This window comes from Schistocerca serialis, chromosome 4 (genome assembly GCF_023864345.2).
Source record: "Schistocerca serialis cubense isolate TAMUIC-IGC-003099 chromosome 4, iqSchSeri2.2, whole genome shotgun sequence".
Classification (NCBI taxonomy): domain Eukaryota; kingdom Metazoa; phylum Arthropoda; class Insecta; order Orthoptera; family Acrididae; genus Schistocerca; species Schistocerca serialis.
In genome coordinates this window covers 959,346,483-959,370,224 of record NC_064641.1, presented here as the reverse complement: position 1 = coordinate 959,370,224, position 23,742 = coordinate 959,346,483, and the positions used below count along the sequence as shown (strand labels likewise).

Below are 23,742 nucleotides of genomic sequence, written 5' to 3'. Positions count from 1 at the left end.
TCCTTTTATAATATAGTTTTTTTTTTTAATTTTCTATGGTGCTTGTGCACATTCTAGCATAATAGTGTAACAATATTATGAAAAGGATATTTGCTACTCACCATATAGTGGAGATGCTGATTCGCAGATAGGCACAACAAAAAGACTGTCAGAAATTATCTTTTGGCCAACAAAGCCTTTGTTGGACATAGACTGCACGCGCGCGCGCACACACACACACACACACACACACACACACACACACACACACATGCACACTGACAACCACAACCACAGTCTCTGGCAGATGAAGCTTGTCATATGTGTGTGTGTGTGTGTGTGTGTGTGTGTGTGTGTGTGTGTGTGTGTGTTTTGTCTATTTTTGACAAAGGCCTTGGCCGAAAGCTCACTTTCTGACAGTCTTTTTGTTGTGCCCATCCTGGACTCAGCATCTCTGCTATATGGTGAGTAGCAGCTATACTTTTCATAATATTGTTACATTCCACCATAGTTTTTCCTAGCATAATAATGATTGGACCTTGATAAAACCATAGTACTCGAAAAATGAATTGGGTGATTCCCTAGTTCACTACTGCCAGTTTAGTGTTGCCTAAAAGGCAATTGCTCTTGTGTTCTTTGAGCTAGCTGTTCGTTCTTTTAGTTGTTTCTATGTACACCTGAGCACATGTGCATGGGATTTTTGTGTACTTTTGCTGCAGCAACAAGCAGGTGTAGGTCCTTTGGAGTGGCTAGATATTCACACACCTTTCTTGTCATTTTAAACAATGTATGAATACGGTAACTTCTTAGTACCCTGATAAAGGAGCCAGCAACAATTTTTACGAATGGAAGTAAAACTTTCCCATAAGTTAGTTCTGTTTCATTGGAAGATCCAGATCTTTTAGGATGTGTTGCCCTATTTATCTGTACGTAAGAGTAGCCATTTCTTCTGAAAGTAATTCTTAAATGATTGAGTTCTTCCTCCATGTTCTGTGGCTCACAAATTTCTTTAGCCTAATCGACCAGTGTTTTAATCACTCCTATTTCCTGCTTGGAATGGCAACTGGAATTCTTGTGAAGGTATCTGTAGAATTTGTATTTAAAATACGATCACGTTTTCTGAATACCTGCACATCCAAAAATAAAATTTGACCTCCCATCTCTTTCTTCCATAGTGAACCTTATATCAGTACGAACATCGTTCAGAACATTTAGAAATGATGATAATTTGTTTTCTCCATACAGCCAAAAAATAAATGCATTGTCAACATACAAAAACCAACGACTGGGTTCTGTCTTGGCCATCTGAAGAGCTGTTTCTTCAAATTTTGGACAGGCTTCTTATTGCAAAGACGTCATTCACATCAAGCTCTTTCACTATAAAATGTTGAACACATCCCTTCCTTCCCTACTCATTTCACTCATGGCCAATAACAAGTAACAAATGTATTATTGTTGATCAGAAGCGTGCAACAAAGTTGGAGTCTGCTCAGTCCACTTGCTGAATCCCAAATAACAAGTTCATTTAAATTCCACCTTTGTGATCACTTGAAAGTATATTAAAGTGTCGTACAGTGCAATACAGTTATCGAGATGAGTGTTAGAAGTACACATAGATTGGTAAGGGGAGTTTGCAGTGCCTATGTGGGCAATGTTAAATTAGCCTACTTCATGTACCTTTATCTCTGGAACCAATGAAGATAACACTGTACAATTTTTACAGCTGTCTTATTGATGTTATTTATGTCTACTGAACCAGAATTAAGAGATGAGGTACAAAAGAAGGAGAGATAGGCCTATATATGTATTTCCAATTATAATATTTTTTATTAGAAATAATTGTACACATAATGCCTTAGATGGCCTTCTATTCAAGTTATTGCTATGGTTTTGCTTCAGTACATACAATATATTATAATGAAACAGGTGCCAAAGTCTCATATAGCTATCAAAAGTCGGTTTTGATACAAAGGAACGTAAAGCATAAAAATGTCATTTTGAGAAAATCATATTTAAAGTATAAAATGATAAAAATTGACTTGTAATTTTAAATTAAGTCTCAAAAACACCCAGCAGCATAGTCAGCATCACTATCTTTGCCAGCTTCCTTCTGCAAAAGCTTCTTTCTTCTGATTGATCTTGCTTTTTTGGTGGTGAACTGAGCTGCACACTGTGCCTTGGCGAGCCTTATCTTCTCCAATAACTTCAAGCCCTTTACAGTATGGGAGCCTGGAGTGATGTTAAGATGTTTTAGAACTCTTATTCTTCCCATATTTCCATCATTAAATGTTAATACAGCATCACTAACGCCCCATTTTAGTGTATCGATAGGATTCTGTGTTTGCCCATGTAGACACTTTCGGAGGAGGTCAGGGTGAGCTAGGTCCCTATAAATTGATTTTATTGCTTCCATAACAGCTTCAGGAATAGAGTTCTTGTGTTCAAAAGACAGTCCTGAAACTTCAGCCTTCTGTAATTTACACCACGATTCAGGTCCAGGTGGGCAGAGTGCATGTGTCGGTTTTCTGTCGGTTGAATGTTTGTGGAAAAGTATGTGGCCCAGACTGCTTTTCTCATACTTTCTAAATTGTTTCCATTATTTTTGATGGCCATTCCATAATACTTCTGGAGCTGATCTATTGTTTTATCAATCAGCTGACCTTTAAGTGGCTTGTCATCAGACAGTGTGGTGGTGAGAAGAGATTGTTTTAATTTTCTGAGATGTGTGCCCATCCTCTTTTGCACATGCTCAACACATTCCAGTTTCTTTATCACAATATTTTCATATGGATTTGCTTCAGCAACACCCTTATATGCCGTAGAATCTCCATCCCCAAGGAACTGGGTGTATCGTACACCCCTTTCCTGCAGTGATCTGCTAAACATTTTCATTGCAGCATCAGCTCCCATTCCTCCGCTAGTTCCTTCATAATTTTTCTGGTAGTTTTCATGTTCATTTTTTCCATTTTTGTCACAGGAGCTATAGCAATGTTTTGTAAGTGCCTCAAAGTCAATTACTTTGCCTGTGTCTACACTTGTGATTGTGGCAATTGAGTTTTTCGATGTGTGACTACGCTTTTGCCATGTCCCATCAAACACAGCTGGTATATCAATGTTGCCTTCATTCACTTCGACAGCTTCATTTGTTACAGCATTCATTGACAGGGAAGCGACAGATTCAACAGCTTCTCCTATAACTTCAGTATACCTCTGAATTTTTGTAGGTGGTGATGGTAGATTAATAACCGAACAGAAACACTGAGCTGCACTAAGACCTTTTCCAATGGCTTTCATGGTATAGAAAAGTCTTACATTTACCTCATAAAGATTATTCTTGCATTCATTTGATGTTACAAATGACTTATTGTTGTCAGAGCCAGTGCAAATAATTACTTTTCTGCCACAAATATTACAGCACAATGTATCACACAGCACCTAAATTAAAATGTTCATGTCACACAAAATATATCCCTGACCAGAAGTACTATTTTCTAAATTATCCTGCAGTAACCCTAGTTCCTCGAGTTGTTTATGTAATTTAGTTTTGCTTGCATTGGGTGAGGTCGTATCTCCCTTGTTCTCCAGTGGCATATCAAGGTTATTTGATTTTACACTGCTTGTGGGTTCCAACTCTTGAATAACACATGGTTTTCCACTTCTAGTGTGTTGGTTCCTACCAAACTTACGTTTCTTGAATAGACTAGCACTTCTAGGCATGTTTATATTATGTCAAACTGCACCAGATTACATCGAAAGTCACTGTTTCACTCAAAAAAAACAAACAAACAATTGCCAAGTAACTGTGAAATAGCAGTGTGACTAACATCGAGCACCACGTGTTTTCTGTCAAATATGAAAATCACAGCTTTCTATAAAATGTAGTTTCCGAGATATTCACATATAAACAGAAGCATGTCCGAAATTTTGTGATCTTGCAGATACGCATGTAAGACTTCAAAATTAAAAATAAAATACTTCTAAACGTCACACACAGATAATTTATGCACTATTTTGTACAGGAAAGAGTACATAATATTCTAGGGCATGTTTTGTAAAATGTGAAAATTTTCGAATTTTTGCCTGCAAACAAACTCTCCTTAAGTTTAGAAAATAAAAGGAAAGTGCGTAATAAAATTGAAGCTGGTGCTTTTGCCAGAGTGTTATGACAGAGTTAGGCATTGTTAAGGTAACTTTTGAGCAATTGAGAAAAAATTACAATAAAACTTTAGATTTTCAGATAAAACAAAAATAGACAACTGAACCAAAACTAACCACTGCCCATGATGATGTGTGCACCCAGTACAAACAATAATGCATTGTTGGAGGCCCCATAAAAAGTCCAACTTTAGGCTGCAGAGGAAACATTTTCAGATAAGTTAGGCCACACAAGTTTGAAGTACTGGCAGATTCTGTAATGTCTACCAAAAACTGTGTGGGGAATGTTTAAGTGCAAATGTTGCAAGTGTTGAACCATTTCATCTTATAGGAGGGAAATTTCTCTTTAGCATGAGGAAACTGGCTAGTTTTGGAAATCTTTCCCCAACAACACACATGGCAGTAGGAAAGACATTTCAACACCTTGACATAAAACGAACAAAGAACAAACCACTAGCCTTTTCTGTGATAATGACACTATTTTAAATCACTTGTAGCTGGGAAATCTTTAATACCTATGGCAATCAAAAATATTATGCAACACTCCTAGTCACCTATAAAGCTAACAAAAAGGCTCAAGGCCGGAATCCAAACACGCGTCTTCTGCTCACTAGGCAGATGCGCTAACCACTACATCGCACTGGCACAGTGCCTTTACACAACTGCATGGATTACCCTAACATGCCTCCCTTCCCAATCAAAATTTCCGTTTACACCTCAGACTACTTGGTATTGCCCATAAACTCAAACAACATTGCAGAGGCTCTCCAGCTGTATTGGAATAGCACCTCAGCATCGAACAATACCTGCCTGTAACCCAGGCGTAGGTGCTTTAATCAAATGAAACTATACGGTTCCAAAGACCTTTTCGAGTCTCAAACATGTATGATCTATATATCCCGGCCTTGGTACAAACTTTCATGTCACTTCAGTCTGCATATACACATCATACATGTTTGAGACTTGAAAAGATCTCTGGAACCATATAATTTCATTGAAAAAGGCTTGAATTTCTGCACAGTAAGTTCAAGAACATCTTCACCCCAGAAGTTTGAAAACTGCAAATTGAAAAGTTATAACTGAAACATGAATATGTGAAAGTATTATTGATTTTGGAGAATGACCCCGCTCATTCCCCTTGTCTGTCTATTGATGATGGACTGAGTAAGTGTACTGTATGTTTCTCTTTTCAAACATTACTCCACTGATCCAGCATCTGGATCAAGGAGTAAGCCTCACTTGTAAGCACCTTTATAGACGCAAGCAACTTGATGAATGTATGGTGTGCTTCAGTGCTAAAGACAGTATAAGTGAACAGGCCTTAATAAAACATAAAGTGCATAACATCAAGAGCGTCATTTGCAACTGGGCTGGCAGCTGGATTTCCCAGAGCTACAACCAATAAAAAAACATGAAATAACCTTTTGTGTGTCAAAGAAACAGAGTTTCATCTTAAGGAATAGAAGATAAGCTTCATAGTATGTTGCAGTGTATACATAGATGTAGATTTCCAGGCTGCATTTGGAGCTACAATGATGGAGAATCTTCGTGGTCTGCTGAAAAAAGATGAAAAAGATTTTGGCAACCAAATCCTGACTGAGAACAAAATAATGGACCAGGCACAAGAAATCCCCAGTGAAAAACAGGAGTCAATAATATCTGTGAATGCACTGGTAATTTTACATTGTCAAATGTAAGGAAAAATTTGCATACACTTCTCAACTTTACTGACATTAATCCAGATTATTAAATGTATTACCATACACTAAAAGAGATGTGATAACAAGATATTAAAAAACAGTATAGTAAATAGTCTCAGCCGAACTAAGTTTTCTTCTTCAACCCATTACCAACAGATATTTCAGATGAAAATTTTGCCGTAATATCACAATGAAGTACTACTGTTTCTTTGGCTACTGTGGACCATATGATTGTATTTCCAGGTGACAGCAGCAAATAACTTGTTAAATTATGTACCATTCCACAGTAAATGTGAATTTCCAGTACAGAGCAGACTTTCGTTTTCTAGTACATAAAAAATATGCTAAGATGCATTTTGTCCATTTCAAATTATTCATTCTTCTTATATGGCCAAAAACTAAACTCTGTTGCTGCATTGTGTCCTTAATTTCCTTGTTTTATAATACATTTCTTTTTTTCATTTTCTTACATAAGTCCCATTTTTATAATGTGGATCTGTTATATCCTGTACGATCTTTCTCTTTTTTCTTTCCAGTTTAGCTATTTAACTTCTCTCGGAGAGGATAAGACACTGAAATGCCAAGAGAGACACTAGGTTTATGACAGAGTTTTAATGAGAATTCTGGTATTTATGGAAAAGATACCTGTGTTTTAAAATGAATAGTGATGGGATCTTGTATGTTACTGGGAGTAATTAGGTGCTACACCAATTATTCACTTCTGTAGTATTTCCTTTATTATGCAGAGGATGAATTAAGGTTAACTTTCTCTCATCATGTAGTCCTTCTTTCTCTGATTTGCTTTTCTATGGTTTTATGTAAAACATTTATTGCTTATTCAAACACAAATGTATGTAATTCTACTATTACGGAGTCTTCTCTGGCAGCCTCATTGTTTTTAGTTTGTGGGTATTGTGTTTGATATCACTGCAGTCTGGGGGAGGAGACCACCCATTTTGATCTCTTGCTTTATCAGTTCTGATTGGAGGAACTGGCTTTTCACCACTTAAAGTATTCAGCAACAATTTCATAATTTTCTTCATGTTACATTGCTAAGGTTCAATCTTTCATTTGAAAGCATGAGTGGGGGAATTTGTATCCTTGTGTCCTCTCCTCAAAATTTGTGTAATATATACAGGTTTTCATTATATTGATATTTTGTTCTATCTTGTTCAATAGTTGCTCCCTCTTTCACTTTTTTGTTTTTCCCCTGTCTTCTAATCAGTTTTCAAATGCTCTGTTCATTTCACTAGTCATTTCTTCTCCACTGTATACCCTCATTTCCCATTCCATTCTTATATCAGCTCTGAACTGACATTGGCACAGTGCTCCAAAAAATTCATTTATTCGACCATGTGTCATTTCTCAATGATATAGTATTTCTCATCATAGGACAAAGAAAACAAATAGCTCAAGCATACACACACAAAAAGTAAGTAAGTATGTTTTTATGAGGGTAGGTCATGTGGTCAGCTGTGACCTTGATGAAGATACCATTTTGGCATTATCCTCAAATTATTTAGGAAAACCTAAATCAGGGTAGCTGGACAGAATGAGTGCCATCCTTCTGAATATGGGGTCAGTGTCTTAACAAACTGCACTGCTTCTTTTCAGTTGGTATCTACAATACAATGTTTTTTTATCATTCACAGTTTGCACCACATAACTAGATAACTTCTAGTACAAAACATAGTTTTTTATCACATATTCCACCAGTGCTTCAAGAAACATAGAAATACTGAAAACTGAAACACACAGTATTGAAGTTCCACAACAATAATATTTGTTTTATATTGTCTGAAGATGGCTGAGAAATCCAAAAGCCAGTTCACAACAAAATATAAAAAAATTACTACTGTAGAACATCAATAGTGTATATTTCAGTTTTTAATAAAACATAGTTCTGCACTGCATCACTTAATGTACTATGGACATACACTGGAGACTACAGGACCACACACACAATGCTGTGCCCCTTGCATTTCCATCAGTCTGTTTGCAAAACTGATTCCAGGCCTGCACACATGCTACTATACCCTTCAGTGCATATGGAGAACTGAATCAGCATCCACCCTTGACAAGTGAGATGACGAGCTTAGGAGAATAAGCATTACTACTATTGTGCACTATAGATATTCTCACATTATTTATTTGTAAAAACATCAGATTATAATCATGTACTGTAATATAAATATAAAAAGATATTGTAGTTCTCCCATTTTGTTCTTTTGTTGTTGTTTTATTGTTGTTGTTGTCTTCAGTCCATAGACTGGTTTGGTACGGCTCGCCATGCTATTCTATCTTGGGCAAGTCTCTTTATCTCTGAATAGCTACTGCAACCTACATCCTTTTGAATCTACTTCCTGTATTCATCTCTTGGTCTCCCTCTACGATTTTTACCCCACACACTTCCCTCCAATCTAAACGGGCAATCCCTTGATGTCTCAGAATGTGTCCTGTCAACCGATCCCTTCTTTTAATCCAGTTTTACCACAGATTTCTTGTCACTGCAATTCTATTCAGTACTTCCTCATTATTTATGTCATCGACCCATCCAATCTTCAGCATTCTTCCATAGCACCACATTTCGAAAGCTTCTACCCTCTTCCTGTCTAAACTAGTTATTGTCCATGTTTCATTTCCATATATGGCTACACTCCATACAAATACTTTCAGAAAAGACTTCCTGACACTTAAATCTATACTCGATTTTGACAGATTTCTCTTCTTCAGAAATGCTTTCCTTGCCATTGCCAGTCTAAATTTTATATCCTCTCTGCTTTGGCCATCATCAGTAATTTTGCTGCCCAAATAGCAAAACTCATCTACTACTTTAAGTGTCTTGTTCTCTAATCTGATTCACTTAGCATCATCTGATTTAATTAGACTACATTCCATTATCCTTGTTTTTCTTTTGTTGATGTTCATCTTATATCTTTCTTTCAAGACACTGTCCATTCTGTTCAACTGATCTTCCAAGTCCTTTGCTGCCTCTGACAGAATTACAGGGTGATCAACACACCTCAAAGTTTTTATTTCTTTCCCTGAACTTTAATCCCTACTCCAAATTTTTCTTCGATTTCCTTTACTGCTTGCACAACATACAGACTGAATATCACCAGGGATAGGCTACAACCCTGTTTCACTCCATTCCCAACCACTGCTTCCCTATCATGAGCCTCAGCTCTTACAACTGCCGTCTAGTTTCTATACATGTTGTAAACTGCCTTAAAGCTTTCTCTTAGGCTATAAATGCTATAAACACAGGTTTACCTTTCCGTAACCTATCTTCTAAGATAAGTCGTAGGGTCAGTATTCTCTTGCGTGTTCCTACATTTCTCTGGAAACCAAATTGATCCTCCCCGAGGTTGGCTTCTATCAGTTTTTCCATTTTTCTGTAGATAATTCATGTTAGTATTTCACAACTGTGACTTATTAGGCTGATAGTTCAGTAATTTTTGCACCTGTCAGCAACTGTTTTCTTTGGAATTGGAATTATTACATTCTTCTTGAAGTCTGAGGGTATTTTGCCTGTCTCACATCAGATGGAAGTGTTTTGTCATGGCTACCCATCCCAAGGCTATCAGCAGTTCTGACGTAATGTCGTCTACTCCCAGGGCATTGTTTCAACTTCGGTCTTACAGTGCTCTATCAAATTCTTCTCGCAGTAGCATATCTCCCATTTCATCTTCCTCTATGTCCTCTTGCATTTCAATAATACTGCCTTCCAAGTTCATCTCTCTTTTACAGGCCCTCCATGTACTCCTTCCACCTTTCAGCTTTCTCTTCCTTACAAAATTGTTAAGGCTTTTGTGGCCACTTGTTGACAAAGTGCCTATTGGCTTCTGTCTCGGGTTCTTCAGCCGACGTTCATCTGATGATTTTACTGACATTTTGCCAGCACAAATGGCTGGCATTGTCAAAGCTTCACCCTCCGCTGCTGGTGGTGAACTGGAGCCGAGCTCACAGGCGCACACTATAAGTACCTAGCGCACCAACATCCGAGGGCTTCTCCGCGGTCATTTTCGGCTTCCCGTACAGCAGCGAACAACCGTCACAGGTAGCAACAGGAGAACCACACCAGAAATGACCGTGCAGAAGCCCTCAGACCTTGGATGTGGCAGGTACATATAGTCTGCGGCCACGAGCTCAGCTCCAGTTCACCACTGGCAATGGAGGGTGAAGCTTTCCCTTCTTTGCTTAGGACTGGTTATCCACATGAGCTCTTGATATTCAAATGACTGCTACTATTTTCTCCAAAAGTCTCTTTAATTTCCTTGTAGATAGTATCCATCTTTCCCCTAATGAAATATGCTTCTAAATCCTTACATTTATCCTCTAGCCATTCCTGCTTAGCCATATTGCACTTTCTGTCAGTATCATTTTTTAGATGTTTGTACTCTCTTTTGTCTGCTTCATTTAGAGTACTTTTATATTTTATCCTTTCATTAATTAAACTCAATATCTCCCATGTTATCCAAGTATTTCTACTAGGCATTGTCTTTTTTTCTATTTGATCCTTTGCTGCCTTCACCATTCCATCTTTTAAAACTAACCATTCATCTCCTACTATATTTCTTTCCAGTGTTCTAGTCAACTGTTTCCTAATGCTCCCTCTGTAACTCTCAACAACTCTGGATCTTTCGACTTTTCCAAGTCCCATCTCCTTAATTTTCTATCTTTTTACAATTTCTCTAGTTTTAATCTACAGTTCATAACCAATAAACTGTGGTCAAAGTCCACATCTACCACTGGAAACGTCTTGAACCTTTTGTGTCTCCAGGTCTCTTCCACAAATACAACTTTCTTTCATGATTCTTAAATGAAGTGTTAGCGAAGATTAAATTATGTTCTGGGCAGAATTCTACCAGGCAGCTTCCTCTTTCATTCATTTCCCCCAGTCCATATTCACCTACTATTTTTCCTTCTCTTCCTTTCCCTGCTGTCGAACTCCAGTCCTCCATCACAATTAAATTTTTGCCTCCCTTAACTATTTGAATAATTTCTTTTATCTTATCACACATTTCTTCGATCTTTTAATCACCTGTGGAGCTAGTTGGCATATAAACTTGTACTGCTGTGGTAGGTGTGGACTTCATGTCTATTTTGGCTATGATTATGCATTCACTATGCTGTTTATAGTAGCTTAACCACATTCCTATTTTCTTACACTTTATTAAAAACACCCTTGCAATACCCCTATTTGATTTGTATTTATACCCCTCTATTCACCTGAACAGAAGGCCTCTTTCTCCTGCCACTGAACTTCACTAATTCCCACAATATCTAACTTCAACCTATACATTTCCCTTTTTAAATTTTTTAACATACCTGCCCAATTAAGGGATCTAGCATTCCATGCTCTGGAGATTTCGGTCGGTAAGTCTCCCCTGACCCGTGGTTCTGGGTGACTTTCCTGAAACCTACCCTTTTTGCTACATCTCTCCCGTCCTTTTCCTTCACCCCTCTTCCTTCCCCATCAACCCCTCTAGCTGAAGGAGGAACCACTGGCTCCAAAACCTTGCCTAATTACAACAATCTTTTGCGTGTGTTTTCTGCCACTACCTGGTGAGTAGATTTTTTATCTATTCAAATACTTTCTGTTGTTAAATTCATGATAAAGTACTAAGAGCATAACATTCTGATGACTTTCTCTTTGCCAGTATCTTTGAGTGTTCATTCTGTGTTATCTGACAACCAATATTCATTCCTAAAAACTTTGATTATTATACAGTCCGTAGATCTATATCTTTATCATTTATGCATAGTGTTACAAGTTTGTCCCACTTAATGCTGAAGTGCTTGATGTCTATTTTCCTTACATTCATATTTAATTTATTACAACCTGTCCAACTATAAACATCCTTGAAAATTTGTTTCCCCTACTAATCTCCATCATATACCTGCCTCTTCATCTTCATTTCCCCTCATCCTCAAACTGTTCACTCATGTATTGTATTCCATAAATTGAATCACAGAGAAAAGTTATCAAGTCCTTCATATAAGAGAAGCAAGTCAAGTTATACATCAACATGCACACACAGCTACTGCAGGCTCCCTTCCCTGTCTTACAAGTCATTTTGAGTGTCTCTTTTACTCTAGCTATCAAAAAGCTTTTCCTATGGTGGAACAGTACTGTGAGTGCAAATATCCACAATTGCCTAGCAAACATTATCATGACTGATGTGGTGTTCCGTAGCTATTTCAAGTACTGTACACTGTATTTGGCAAGCAGATGGAATTGCCATGCACATCTAGTTCTCTTCCACTACAAAAATAGAAGTAAAAACAAATTCCTTGTAGACTATGCATCTGTGTCTATGTTTCAGCAAAGAATTTTACATTATGTGTCAATAATTTAACAGATTACTAACAGATATCAGGCAAGACATTGAAAAACCCTAAATATTCAAAAATAAAGAAAAGAATACCTCATTAGCTACTCCTACAATTTGTCAGAATATTTGGACTTGGGGTGTTAATTTGACCTAAATTTAACATTTAATAGAAGCAGATCTTGACTTTGCCAGTATGGGGTCAACCAAAGTTTAAGGTATTCCCTGCCTGCTTTGCACTGGGATGTAACTGTGTTGTGTTGTGTGACGCCATGGTGGCATAGCATATTTGAAACAGATTGTGTTTCCAGATGGCATGCTGTAGTATGTAGTGGCATATCTACTGTGGGATGTTTATGTTTTTAAATTGTTTGTGAATGCTGTTAATGATTAGTTGAACTTCTTAAGCACTGTTTGTGAGAATAATATTGGAAGAGTTTATGGCAGCTGGTTTGTGAGCTATTTTTATGTTGGCAGTTACGGACCATTGATTCATTTTCATGTTTGGAATTATTAGCATGGTGTGTTCTTTAAGGATGGAGATTTAATTTTATGGTGGGTGTATTCTTTTTTTTTGTTTGTTTGTTACATACAAATATGTTATTCCCTTTCGTATCAAGAAGTATGTGAAGTGTTCCACTCATGGAGAAGGTACGGGATTGACTAAAGTTGTAGCACTTCACTCCATGGGCTAGTATATGTGGCATTGTCAGTGGGACAAGGTATGGTGATATGTCCCAGGGGATTCTCAGTTTGATAAGTCTAGGCTGGCCATTCGAGAGATTGCATTGATGACATTGATTGATTTTAACAGGGAAGCTAAAACAGCTTAGGTCTGACCCACCACTGCCCACACCGAAACTAGGTTTATTGTGCGGTATTGCTCCCTGTATATCTACTAAAGCCAACCAGTGTCCTTAAATAGTGCAAGGAGTCCCTCTACCAGTTTTTTGTTAGACACAATTTCTTCAGGTCGAGTTGTCCCAAAGATTCTGTATCTTTTACTCTCCAATGCCATGCATTTGAAGATTAGGTGTGATGCAGTTTCTTCACCCTCATCACAGATCCTACATTTAGGGTCCTCTTCCGTTATACCCATTGTGTGTAGGTGTTTTTTGAAATTCCCATGGCCGGTCATCAGTCCAGTCATGAGTTTGATCTCTTTCCTGTTCAATCCCAGGATTACAGAGCTTCTTTTAAAATATGGCTTGGGCATCATTACCTTACCATGTTTTTGTTTATGGACCTTGGTCCAATATCCTATGTGCTGTTTCCTAAGCCAGTTCCGTGATTCTAATTTGATTGGTGATTGTCAGGACAGGTTCAGATCCAATACCCGGAGTTGTTGCCCCCATCCTAGCCAATCTATCGGCTTGTTCATTGCCACAGATCCCTTAGTGGCCCGGGACCCACACTAGGTTTACCCTGCTGCTTCCCCCTAGCTCCACCAGAGCCCTGCGGCAATCTGCAACAATCTTAGATCTTGTTACAGAGCTGCCAATGACTTCAGGGCTGCCTGGATGTCTGAATAGATGTAGATGCTATGGTCATTGTAGCACCTACACATATTCTCCTCCACACGTGCCCTGATTGTAGTAATTTCAGCTTGGAATACAGAGCCCAGTTTCCCTAGAGAGATGATGCTCTCCAGTCTTGGCTGTACTCTGTACACCCCTGCCCCAATGCCTTGGTCTGTTTTCGACCCATTGGTGAACCAAACAATGTCCCTGTACGGTGTCGAACTGTTTTTTCCTACTGTTCCCTACTTCCAATTATTATGTTGTAAGGCTTGTCGGAGCAGTTGGGAGTCATCGTATAGTCGGCAGGCGTTTCCCCAGCCATTCCTATATTTACCTCATTCACTATGTTAGTGTGTGATTCTGGTTATCTGAATGAGATCCACGTTTTGCCAGTTTTAAGTCTGTGTGCCCCCGCTGCTGCCTCCATCTTGACCCAAATGTGAAGTGGAGGCATATTCAGCATGGCTTCCATTCCAGTGGTTGGTGTGCTGCTAATTCCGCCTCTTATGGCTAAGCAGGCCAATCTCTGCACCTTAGCAAGCTCCTTAGCAGCAACCCGCTGTTCTACCTTCTTCCACCACACTACAGCCCCGTGGGAAATCCTAGGTCTAACCACTGTGGTGCATATCCAGTGCATACCCCTGTGGCTTAGGCCCCAGTTTTTGCCACAAGCCCTCCTAGTACTCACTAAAGTCCTTTTTGTCTTGGAGCAGATGCTCTTAATGCGAGGGGTCCAAGTTAGCTTCTCATCCAAGGTTCCCTTAGATATTTCACTATCCCCTTCACAGGTAGAATTTTATCGAAGAGCTTTAGTTTCCAACTTGCTTGTTGAATATGTCTCTTCGTAAATGGCATCACAACAGTCTTCTTAGGATTAACTCTCAGATCCTGTTTAATGTGCCATTTTTGCACAATGAGCAATCCTTGTTGTGCCATATTCCTGACTGTGTCAGCGAATTTGCCAAGTATTACTATGACAAGGTCATCTGTGTATCCTTGGCAGAAGCATTGTCTAGAACTTAGTTCCTCAATGAGTTCGTTCACCACTAGATTCCACAATAGAGGAGACAAAACTCCTCCTTGTGGGAAGCTTCTAGTGGTCTTAATTACCATCTTTTCATTCATCATGGTAGCCTCTACCTTCCTTCCACTAAGCATGGCCCTGGTCCACCTACATATAGTGGTCCCCAGGTCATGCACCTCTGCTGCCCTTACCATGGAATCGAAGTTCGTGTTACTGAAGGCCCCCTCAATATCCAGGAAGATGCAAGAGCCGTGTGTGGCTCATGTTCCCGCCATCATGTATTTTACATCCTGTTTTTCATGTACTTCCACCTCACTACATTAATTTAAATTACTATTGTCACTCAGTTGCTGCTTTGCCTGTCCATGAGCGGCGCTAGCAGTACATATCAGCACATCCCCATTCGTAGTATCTTGCTCAACTGCTATTACTTCCCAGTTGCTGTCTGTCGTAAAGGAGTTCAGGTCGCAATTTCGGCTCTGCCAGTCAGTTGGAACGCGTCTGCAGCACAGTTCGGACCTGCCAGTCGGGGAGTTGCTATGCAGCACTAGTGCAGTCGGGTTGGAACTGTGAGGTCTGCATCGACATCACTTGCCCAACCATTGCCACCATGCATCACTTGAGCCGGGCCATGGTCTTGGTGAATCATCAGTCGGTCGTCCTACAGGCCAACGCATTTTGGCTCGCCGATCATTCATGAGTCAGCTGTTTGTATACATTGACTCCCAATTTGTCTTCATGCGTGCTTAGTTTCTGCTGGGTATCATTCAGATTTTCGTGCAAGTGTTTGTCAGGTTGTGTGTGTAGTTTGTGTGATTTTGATTGACAAGTTATTTTAAATGTTGTCGGCGTATTGTTGGCTCTGAAAGCTCAGTCATCTCATCGGGTGACATGTAACTCGGACACGGACACACACACACACACACACACACACACACACACACACACACACGTCCATCCGCACATACACAGACACAATGTCTGCTTGTGTCTGTGTATGTGCTGATGGATATGTGTGTGTGTGTGTGTGTGTGTGTGTGTGTGTGTGTGTGCGCGAGTGTAAACCTGTCCCTTTTTTCCCCCCAAGGTAAGTCTTTCCTCTCCCAGGATTGGAATGACTCCTTACCCTCTTCCTTAAAATCCACATCCTTTCGCCTTTCCCTTTCCTTCCCTCTTTCCTGATGAAGCAACCGTTGGGTGCGAAAGCTTGAATTTTGTGTGTATGTTCGTGTTTGTTTGTGTGTCTATCAACCTGCCAGCGCTTTCATTTGGTAAGTCACATCTTCTTTGTTTTTAGACATATTTTTCCCACGTGGAATGTTTCCCTCTATATATATAAACAAAGATGATGTGACTTACCAAACGAAAGCGCTGGCAGGTCGATAGACACACAAACAAACACAAACATACACACAAAATTCAAGCTTTTGCAACAAACTGTTGCCTCATCAGGAAAGAGGGAAGGAGAGGGAAAGACGAAAGGATGTGGGTTTTAAGGGAGAGGGTAAGGAGTCATTCCAATCCTGGGAGTGGAAAGACTTACCTTGGGGGAAAAAAGGACGGGTATACACTCGCACACACACACATATCCATCCACACATGGATCCCTTAAAACCCACATCCTTTCGCCTTTCCCTTTCCTTCCCTCTTTCCTGATGAAGCAACCGTTGGTTGCGAAAGCTTCAATTTTGTGTGTATGTTCGTGTTTGTTTGTGTTTCTATCGACCTGCCAGCGTTTTCGTATGGTAAGTCACATCATCTTTGTTTTTAAATATATTTTTCCCGCGTGGAATGTTTCCCTCTATTTTTTTTATATATATATATATATATATATATATATATATATATATATATATATATATATATATATATATATATATATATATATTATTGGCCTTCTTAACTGCACTTTTTATCTTGTTGATTTTTAAGATTTCTTGTTTGGAGGCCTTCAGCCGTGAAAGAATTGCATTCTGAAACTTATAGTTGTGAAGGTTCGGCTATGTGCCACTTTGGTTGTAAATGTGTTATTAAAGTACAATAAATTACAATTTTAAGGTGAAACTGACCCCAACCTTATTTGGCCCTTTCCACAATCCTAATCACCTGTTATGCCCAGCGGGTTTAGCGAGCATCTCAATGCAGAGGGCTATTTCTTGGAAGTGAAGTGCTTTTTCCACCTTCCCAATGAGTTGGTGAAGATCCATCTCACATGATTTACCTGGTTGGTATGCATGTTGATTCGGGTGTAGAGGGACCCTACTTAGCCTCCTTTCCCCAACATATACATTAACCAGTTTTTCTGATGTTTTGAAAATAAAGGAGGACAGACTGATTGGTCTCATATCCTTGGCCTTGGTATGAAAAATTCTCCCTGGCTTTGGAATGAAGGCAACCTTCACTGCCCTCCAAGCACTGGGAATGATTCCTACTGCTAGGCTAACCCTGAATAGCCTGCATAGGACTCTTATGAGCTTTCCTCCTGCCTGTTGCAGGAGAGCTGGAAAAATTCCATTTGGGCCAGGTGACTTGAATGGTTGGAATGTTCCCGCTCCTACTGGATTTTGTTGAAGTTCACACACTCCTTGGCTAATTCCCAGTCCTCTCTTTGAGTGCCTGAGAGCTGTTGTCTCTCTGGGGTCATATACTGGTCTGTGTTGTCCAGCAGAGCATACTGAGGAAAGTGAGTTTTGAGGAGCAATTCCAGCGTCTCATGTGCTGTCTTTGTCTATTCCCCATCCTCCTTCATCAACATACCTCCTGGATTGGTTGGTACTCTAGTGAGAATCTTGTGAAGCCTGTCTTGTGCAGCTGTGCCCTCCACTTCCTCACAGAATGCCTTCCAGGATGCCTCCTTTGATTGTCTTATTGCAAGATTGTAATTGACAAGGGCCTCACGATATTTAGCCCATTGTCCTTTACGTCTCGCAGTATTAATCAGTCTCTGTACCTGTTTTCTTTGTGTTTCCAGTTTGTTATTCCACCAAGGAACAATCCTATTTGTGCACTTGCTGGTGATTGTACAGTTGTCCTGATATGAGGTCACTATGGCAGAGGTAACAGCCTCTGCTACTTCCTCAAATTCTACTGGATTCCTTATCAAGGTTTCCAATAAGCCTAAGTCAAGGTCCCTCCTATATGTCTCCCAGTCTGTTTTCCTGGGATTCCTATAGGTCATGGTCTGTCTGATTCCCATTTCAACCTTGAATTTGATGTACGTGTGGTCCAATGAGGATGGCTCCAACACCACATGCCATTGTTCAACATAGCTACCCATCATCATGGAACCAAAGGTTATGCCAATTACTTCTTCCTTTCTGCTATTCCTGAATGTGGGTTCATTGCCCCTAGTCAGGACCTCTAAGTTGTTAGCTAAAAGAAATTCAAGAAGTTACTCACCTCTACTGTTGGTGTCCTTGCTTCCCCACACTAGGTTGTGGGCATTGGCGTCGCATCCCACCAGCAGTTGATCACCTTGCCGATGGCAAGTCTCTACCAGTCTCCTCACCTCCAAGGGAGGAGGAGAGCTGTCTTCATAAGGAAGGAATGCTGAGGCCAAAATAATTTCCCTTTTGATACCTTCCTCACATTACTGCATTTTAATGGTCACTAAGTCCCTAGAGCAAAAATCCATCATTGGCGTAAAAGAAATGCCATTTTTTCTTACATAGATGCATGTTCTCGAGTTTCTTAGATTTCTATCATAGATCAGCTTACCTCCAGTGCACCCAAGGCCCAGTACACCCCCTTTGTATAAATAGGGGTTCTTGTATCAGGGCCACATCCATTTCCTGTCTCCCCAGGCAGCGGCTCAGGGCAGCAGAGGACCCTTTACTATGCTGCAGATAAATCTGCAGCACCTCCAGGCTCCATCTTGCTTCCATCTTTGAGGTCTTTGAGATCCCTGACGGTGACCTGCGAACACCCTAAAAACAATATCAGGTCCTGCTCCAGCATCGCCTTCAGGGACTTCTCACCAACCTCCACCACCAGGGTTTGTCCTTCTGGAGCAACATTCTGGTTAATCACTCTCCAGTCTTCTGCTGAGACTTTTGGGTGCTTGGCCCCTATTTTCCCAAACAGAGTCTTGGGAGAGACTTCCGTAAGAATCTTAGGTACCCAGAATGAAATCTTTGCGGTCTTAAGAAGCTCCCCTGCCATCTTAACCAGCAGCTTCGCATCTTCCCACGGGGATATCATGGGCACCTTGTCCTTGAGCCATTCTACTGTGTGCACCCCCTTACAGACAAAAATGAGTGCACCGCGATCTAGATAGACCCTCCTGAAGTCGGGACCTGGGCCACCGTCCACCCCATTCTTTTCAAAGAGGGCCATCTGTACCAGTTCCTCCTGCTGCAAGGTGATGGCCACCAGTGGATAACCTTCCTGGATAACTGCCATCCTAAAAACCGAGACTGCAGTACTATAGGTCTGTTTCCCCATTTATTACCTTGGTTTTTTCTTGACTCACTTATCCAGGGAGGAGGGAGTCTTTGATTCCTCCCTTATCCGCTTACTACCTGTCTTTGACGTTGTGGGGGTCTGCGTGTCCCCTTCAACCTGAGACAATTTCTTCCTGGGGGTCTTAGGTTTTAGTCCCTTTAATTCCCTCCGCTTGTCTTTAGGAAGCCATTCTTTCCCTTACTTTTTCCTCTGTTCCCTGAGTAGTTTCCTCTTCTGGGCCCCAGACAAGCCTCTGATCTTAATCTGGTCTTGCTTCTCGGTTACAGTTCCCACTTCTGACCCAGTTCTAGACCCTGATTCAGTAGTGGGAATGCCTTCCATCAGTTCTGTCCCTGATGTTTGGGTATCTGAGGTCTCAATTTGCCTCTCAGTTTGTTTTTATTTATTTTCTATAATCGTGTCCATATTGGTCCCACGAGATTTGGGGATCTAGAAGGTCCACACCAGAAATACCCCACGCAGTGTAAGGCTAATTACTCAGGGAGGTCACCCAGTATCCCAGAGGCTCCATTTGTGACACATCTTCCCATGTGCCATGCACCCCTCGGCACGGATTGTATTACACCGTGGGTTGGGTCAGGGAATAGGGTAGGACTAGAAGTGGATAGGGAAGAAGGGACATTGCGGGACACTCTTAGTCTGATCCATTGGCTGAGGCCTTTCCGGCAGTAGGTCTTCTACCTTCGGCATAGCCCTCAGCTTCCCGCAGATGCGCAAGCCTCTCCACCCGCACTGACAATGCTTCGTCAAGGTGGTGTCCCCCGGAGAGGATTGATGACATTACTTTTGCTATCACTAGACTGCTAGATTTATATGTTGGATGACTGGATGGTAAGTATGTTTTTTTCTGTTTTTACTGTAGTTTGTATAGCAGGAATATTTATATGCATAAGCGTGTGTTTTTTGTACATCAGAATGAGTGTTAATGCAATTATTTAGAAAGTTATGGATTGTGTTGTTAGATGTTGGATTGTAATTGGTAGGTATCATGAAGTTTTTTCTACCTACAAGGGTGAGGATAGGTTTTTGATATTAGTTATATGGCTGAGGTTAGGTTTTGTGATACTGCAGATTTTGTTTTAGCTACATAGGGCAAGTGAAGTCTTTGAGTTACAGACTGACACAATGAAAAGATTGTCACAGTGAAAGCATTTTCATTGTGTCTATTAGCGACTCATTGCCTAACTCTATGCGGTGCGTAGAAATAATTCATTTTCATATTGTTGTTATTACAGTCTGGACTTTCCATTGTTGGGTCATGTGAAGTCTTAGGTACTGGTTTTTTGTGTGTAGTTTCAGGGTATTGTGGGTTTCATGCAATAGTCAACTGAAATTTCTGATACTAGGTTTTGGAACTGTGTGTTGGGGCATAGTATTGTCGACTTCTTTTGAGCTGTATGTGTCAAGTGAAATTTATGGTACCAGGTTTTAAATCTAAGTGTGTGTTTGTGACATCATGAACTGCATTTGAGCTATAGAAGTCAAGTGAAATTTCTGATACCAGGTTAAGCTCTTTTTTTTTTTTTATTGTGGTTCTAATTGCTGAGGGTTTTCTTTCTTTCTGTTTTTTCTTGATTTGTGTGTGAGTATTTCGTTAGGATGTCTTAATTAGTAGGATTGGTGTTTATTTAATTTGTCCCCACCCAAAACAAGCTAATTTCTGCAGTTGTCCCATTACTTACATATTATTTTTGCAATTAAATATTTTTCGTATTACTTGTGTTTGCTCACATGTGCAATGAGTGACATCAAGGACACCATGTTATATAAGATTGAAATAAGGGTCTCCACCATCTTGATGACACCATGAGCAAAAAAGTCAATGGGTGGTACCACAATCTTCAGTTTTGCCTCAAAATCTAGATAGCTGGAGGTGGTCTGTGTTAAGTTACATAAATCCTTAATTTTAAGTAAAAAATTATTAAATGACAACAACAGCTGATTATGATAAGATTTTTTCAAATTACTTGTTCCTCCACATATGCAAAGTATTTACCCTAATCATCAGTATTATTACTGGAGGTAGTCACAGTTTGTTGTTAGTATTCTGTACAGAAATAGCCTGCAGTAACTGCTTATAAATGTATAACTCGGCTCATTCCAGACCAATGAAGGCTCTGCTTCATGATGCTATTTACATAATGCGATGCATGAATGAATGGACAAATGAATGAATGTACAAATCAATGAATGAGTCGCTCATTACAACAAAGCAACGGTAAAAATATAGATAACCTTCATTGTACAGATAATCTTAATTATACAGCCTTCTGATAAATTTTGTACAATGACATCAGTGAAACATATTGAAAATGCTATAGCTTTCATCAGCAAACTTATTTTTATAAGAAACTTATACAACCTATGCTATTGCTTTGGTAAGAACTTGATGCTGATTTGTAATTGGTAATATTCTGTTTGCTGATGCAACACAATGTTGTGCCTTTGTGTATGTTCATGAGTAATTTTCTGTTGCCTTGCGCATAATGTGTTCTACTTCTGATACTGCCATTAACAAAAAAAAACTGAAATGGTTAACTAATCAAATCTGAAAGTATATTCATTTTTTATTCTTCTTACATGTGGTCATGATTTCATAGTTGCTGTATAGATTATTTAGTATGATACCATCCATGCAGTCACTAAGAAATATGCTTTTGTCACCATGTACACACATTTTGTTTTATTGTGACCAAACATCATGTGCAAGGGCATTTCCTTGTCTGTTCCTCCTTATACATGAATATATTTTGTAAATTATGAACATAAATTGTATTATTTTAGTTGTTGCATAGACTATATCAAAGCTGACAAAGTATTCTTGAGTTTTGTTACTCATAATGAAATGATTCGCATGAAACAATCATTAATTAGCTCTTTTTGACAAAATAAATAGTGTGGGGATTTCAGTGCACTTTCAGCACTTTGTCGTAAAACTAAATAAAATTAAAAGAAATATGAAGAAAGAAGAGTAATATAAAAACAATTACTGCTGTAAAATGTAATATAAAGTCACATATTGACCAGATCATTGTAGAACACAAAAATTGTATCTCACAGAAAAACTGTTGCTCTTTTATGTCAAACTGCTGTTTATTAATGGCATATTTACAAGACTAGAGGTTAACAGTAAATTTTTGCAGACAACGTTACACGACCTGTTCAATCATCTGATAGTTACATATGATGTAACCAGTTGTTTCTATTCATCCTAAATTAACATAATAATTAACTGCGTATGATGTACTGTGGGAAACATTATAATAAACTTACTAGAATAATGTATTATTATTATTAGTACAATGATGATTATTGTATTGAGTCTGACATATGTATTTTTACCGCAAAATTACAGATGTAGGTGCACTTTGTACTGATTAATTTTTAGGGTTCTGTTATTAAAATTTTATGTTGTTCTGCTTATAGCTTGTCACTGTCCTTTCACGAATAGCATAGTTTTTCAGAATAACTATGTGACTGTAGATATTCGTTGTCATACTTACTATCTTATGTATGCCTCTAACGTCATTCAGATAATGGATATGGTATACTGTAGCTCTTGTTGTCCCTACTTCAATTTGTTATTATGTGTTATAAACTGATTTCTGATATCTTCCTGCCTATCTCATTTGTTTGTGAACTGCAGATACGAAGCTTATTATAATATAATATACGTTAAATTCAATAAACTTATTCAGATGTTTAAAAATTACTCACAGTATAGAAATGGTAGCTGACAAATGGATCTTTCAAATCCACCGCCAAAGAGGGCCTTTCGCTTCGCTACTACTTAGCACCAGAGATTATTTTGCAGCAATACGAGGAAGTTGGCCGTCACTATGTTTTGTTTTCTTTCTTGCGCGCTAGGGTGTGCTATGGTAGTCAGCAGCATTATGGCCGCTTGTTGTTGTGGCCGTGTTATTGTCTTAGGGTCAGTGATATGATTGTGTCGATTTCGGTCGTATTCGAATCCGTAGTCCTCACAACATACAAAATTTTTGTTTGCTAGGAATTTAATACCGCATCAAGTGTAATGGGTGCTAAAGCCAGTACGGCAAACGGTGGAGGATCAAGTCCGCGAACTAGAACATTTTCTACGAGTAGCAGTTCCGATGTTGTTGCTGCTGGGAGTACGGGATTTAGCCTTCTAAGAGCAATTCCAGGTGCTGTGTCGAGTGATAGACAAAGAGCAAGATCCTTGTCAAGTGTTCCTGACAGTCATTCAAGTCACGAAGCAATTGGAATACCGAATGCAAGCGTCGGCGCTTATGACATATCTGAATCCCCTGAAACTGACAGCAGTTCTCCCGAGGATCATGTGCTGGTTGGTCCCTTGGCTGCCAACATTAGTCTTGGTCGAGTTTACGCTGCTCATTCGTTGCCGTCGAATATCTGGCCCTTAAACGGTGAGTAAACAGTTGCAAGCAGCATAGCTCATGAAACAGAAGTAAGAAAAGTTGCCTTAGTTCTGTATTAATTACCGACAGAATCCTTACTGGTATTGATGCTGTGATAATAAAACTCTACAGCAGAACATTGCATAGAAATATGTTACCAGAAAGGCT

At 39.5% G+C, this 23,742-nt stretch overlaps 1 protein-coding gene and 1 long non-coding RNA gene across 4 annotated transcripts in view; one reads left to right on the top strand and one right to left on the bottom strand.

Annotated features, from left to right (window-relative positions):
• Window positions 1-2,043: 2,043 nt before the first annotated feature.
• Window positions 2,044-18,709, bottom strand: LOC126473612 (uncharacterized). Its single transcript, XR_007586513.1, has 3 exons — window positions 18,431-18,709; window positions 18,113-18,330; window positions 2,044-2,208 (listed from the first exon to the last, which is right to left on the bottom strand). It is a non-coding gene; the product is annotated as an uncharacterized LOC126473612 (long non-coding RNA).
• A 4,337-nt stretch (window positions 18,710-23,046) lies between these two features.
• The window catches only part of LOC126473609 (E3 ubiquitin-protein ligase ZNRF1), a 733,622-nt gene continuing 732,926 nt past the window's right edge, over window positions 23,047-23,742 (top strand). For all 3 annotated transcript variants that reach the window (XM_050100778.1, XM_050100777.1, XM_050100776.1), the window contains exon 1: window positions 23,047-23,583. In XM_050100778.1, coding sequence (XP_049956735.1) covers window positions 23,211-23,583 — 373 coding nt within the window. In that variant the 5' untranslated portion in view covers window positions 23,047-23,210. The remainder of the gene's footprint in view (window positions 23,584-23,742) is intronic.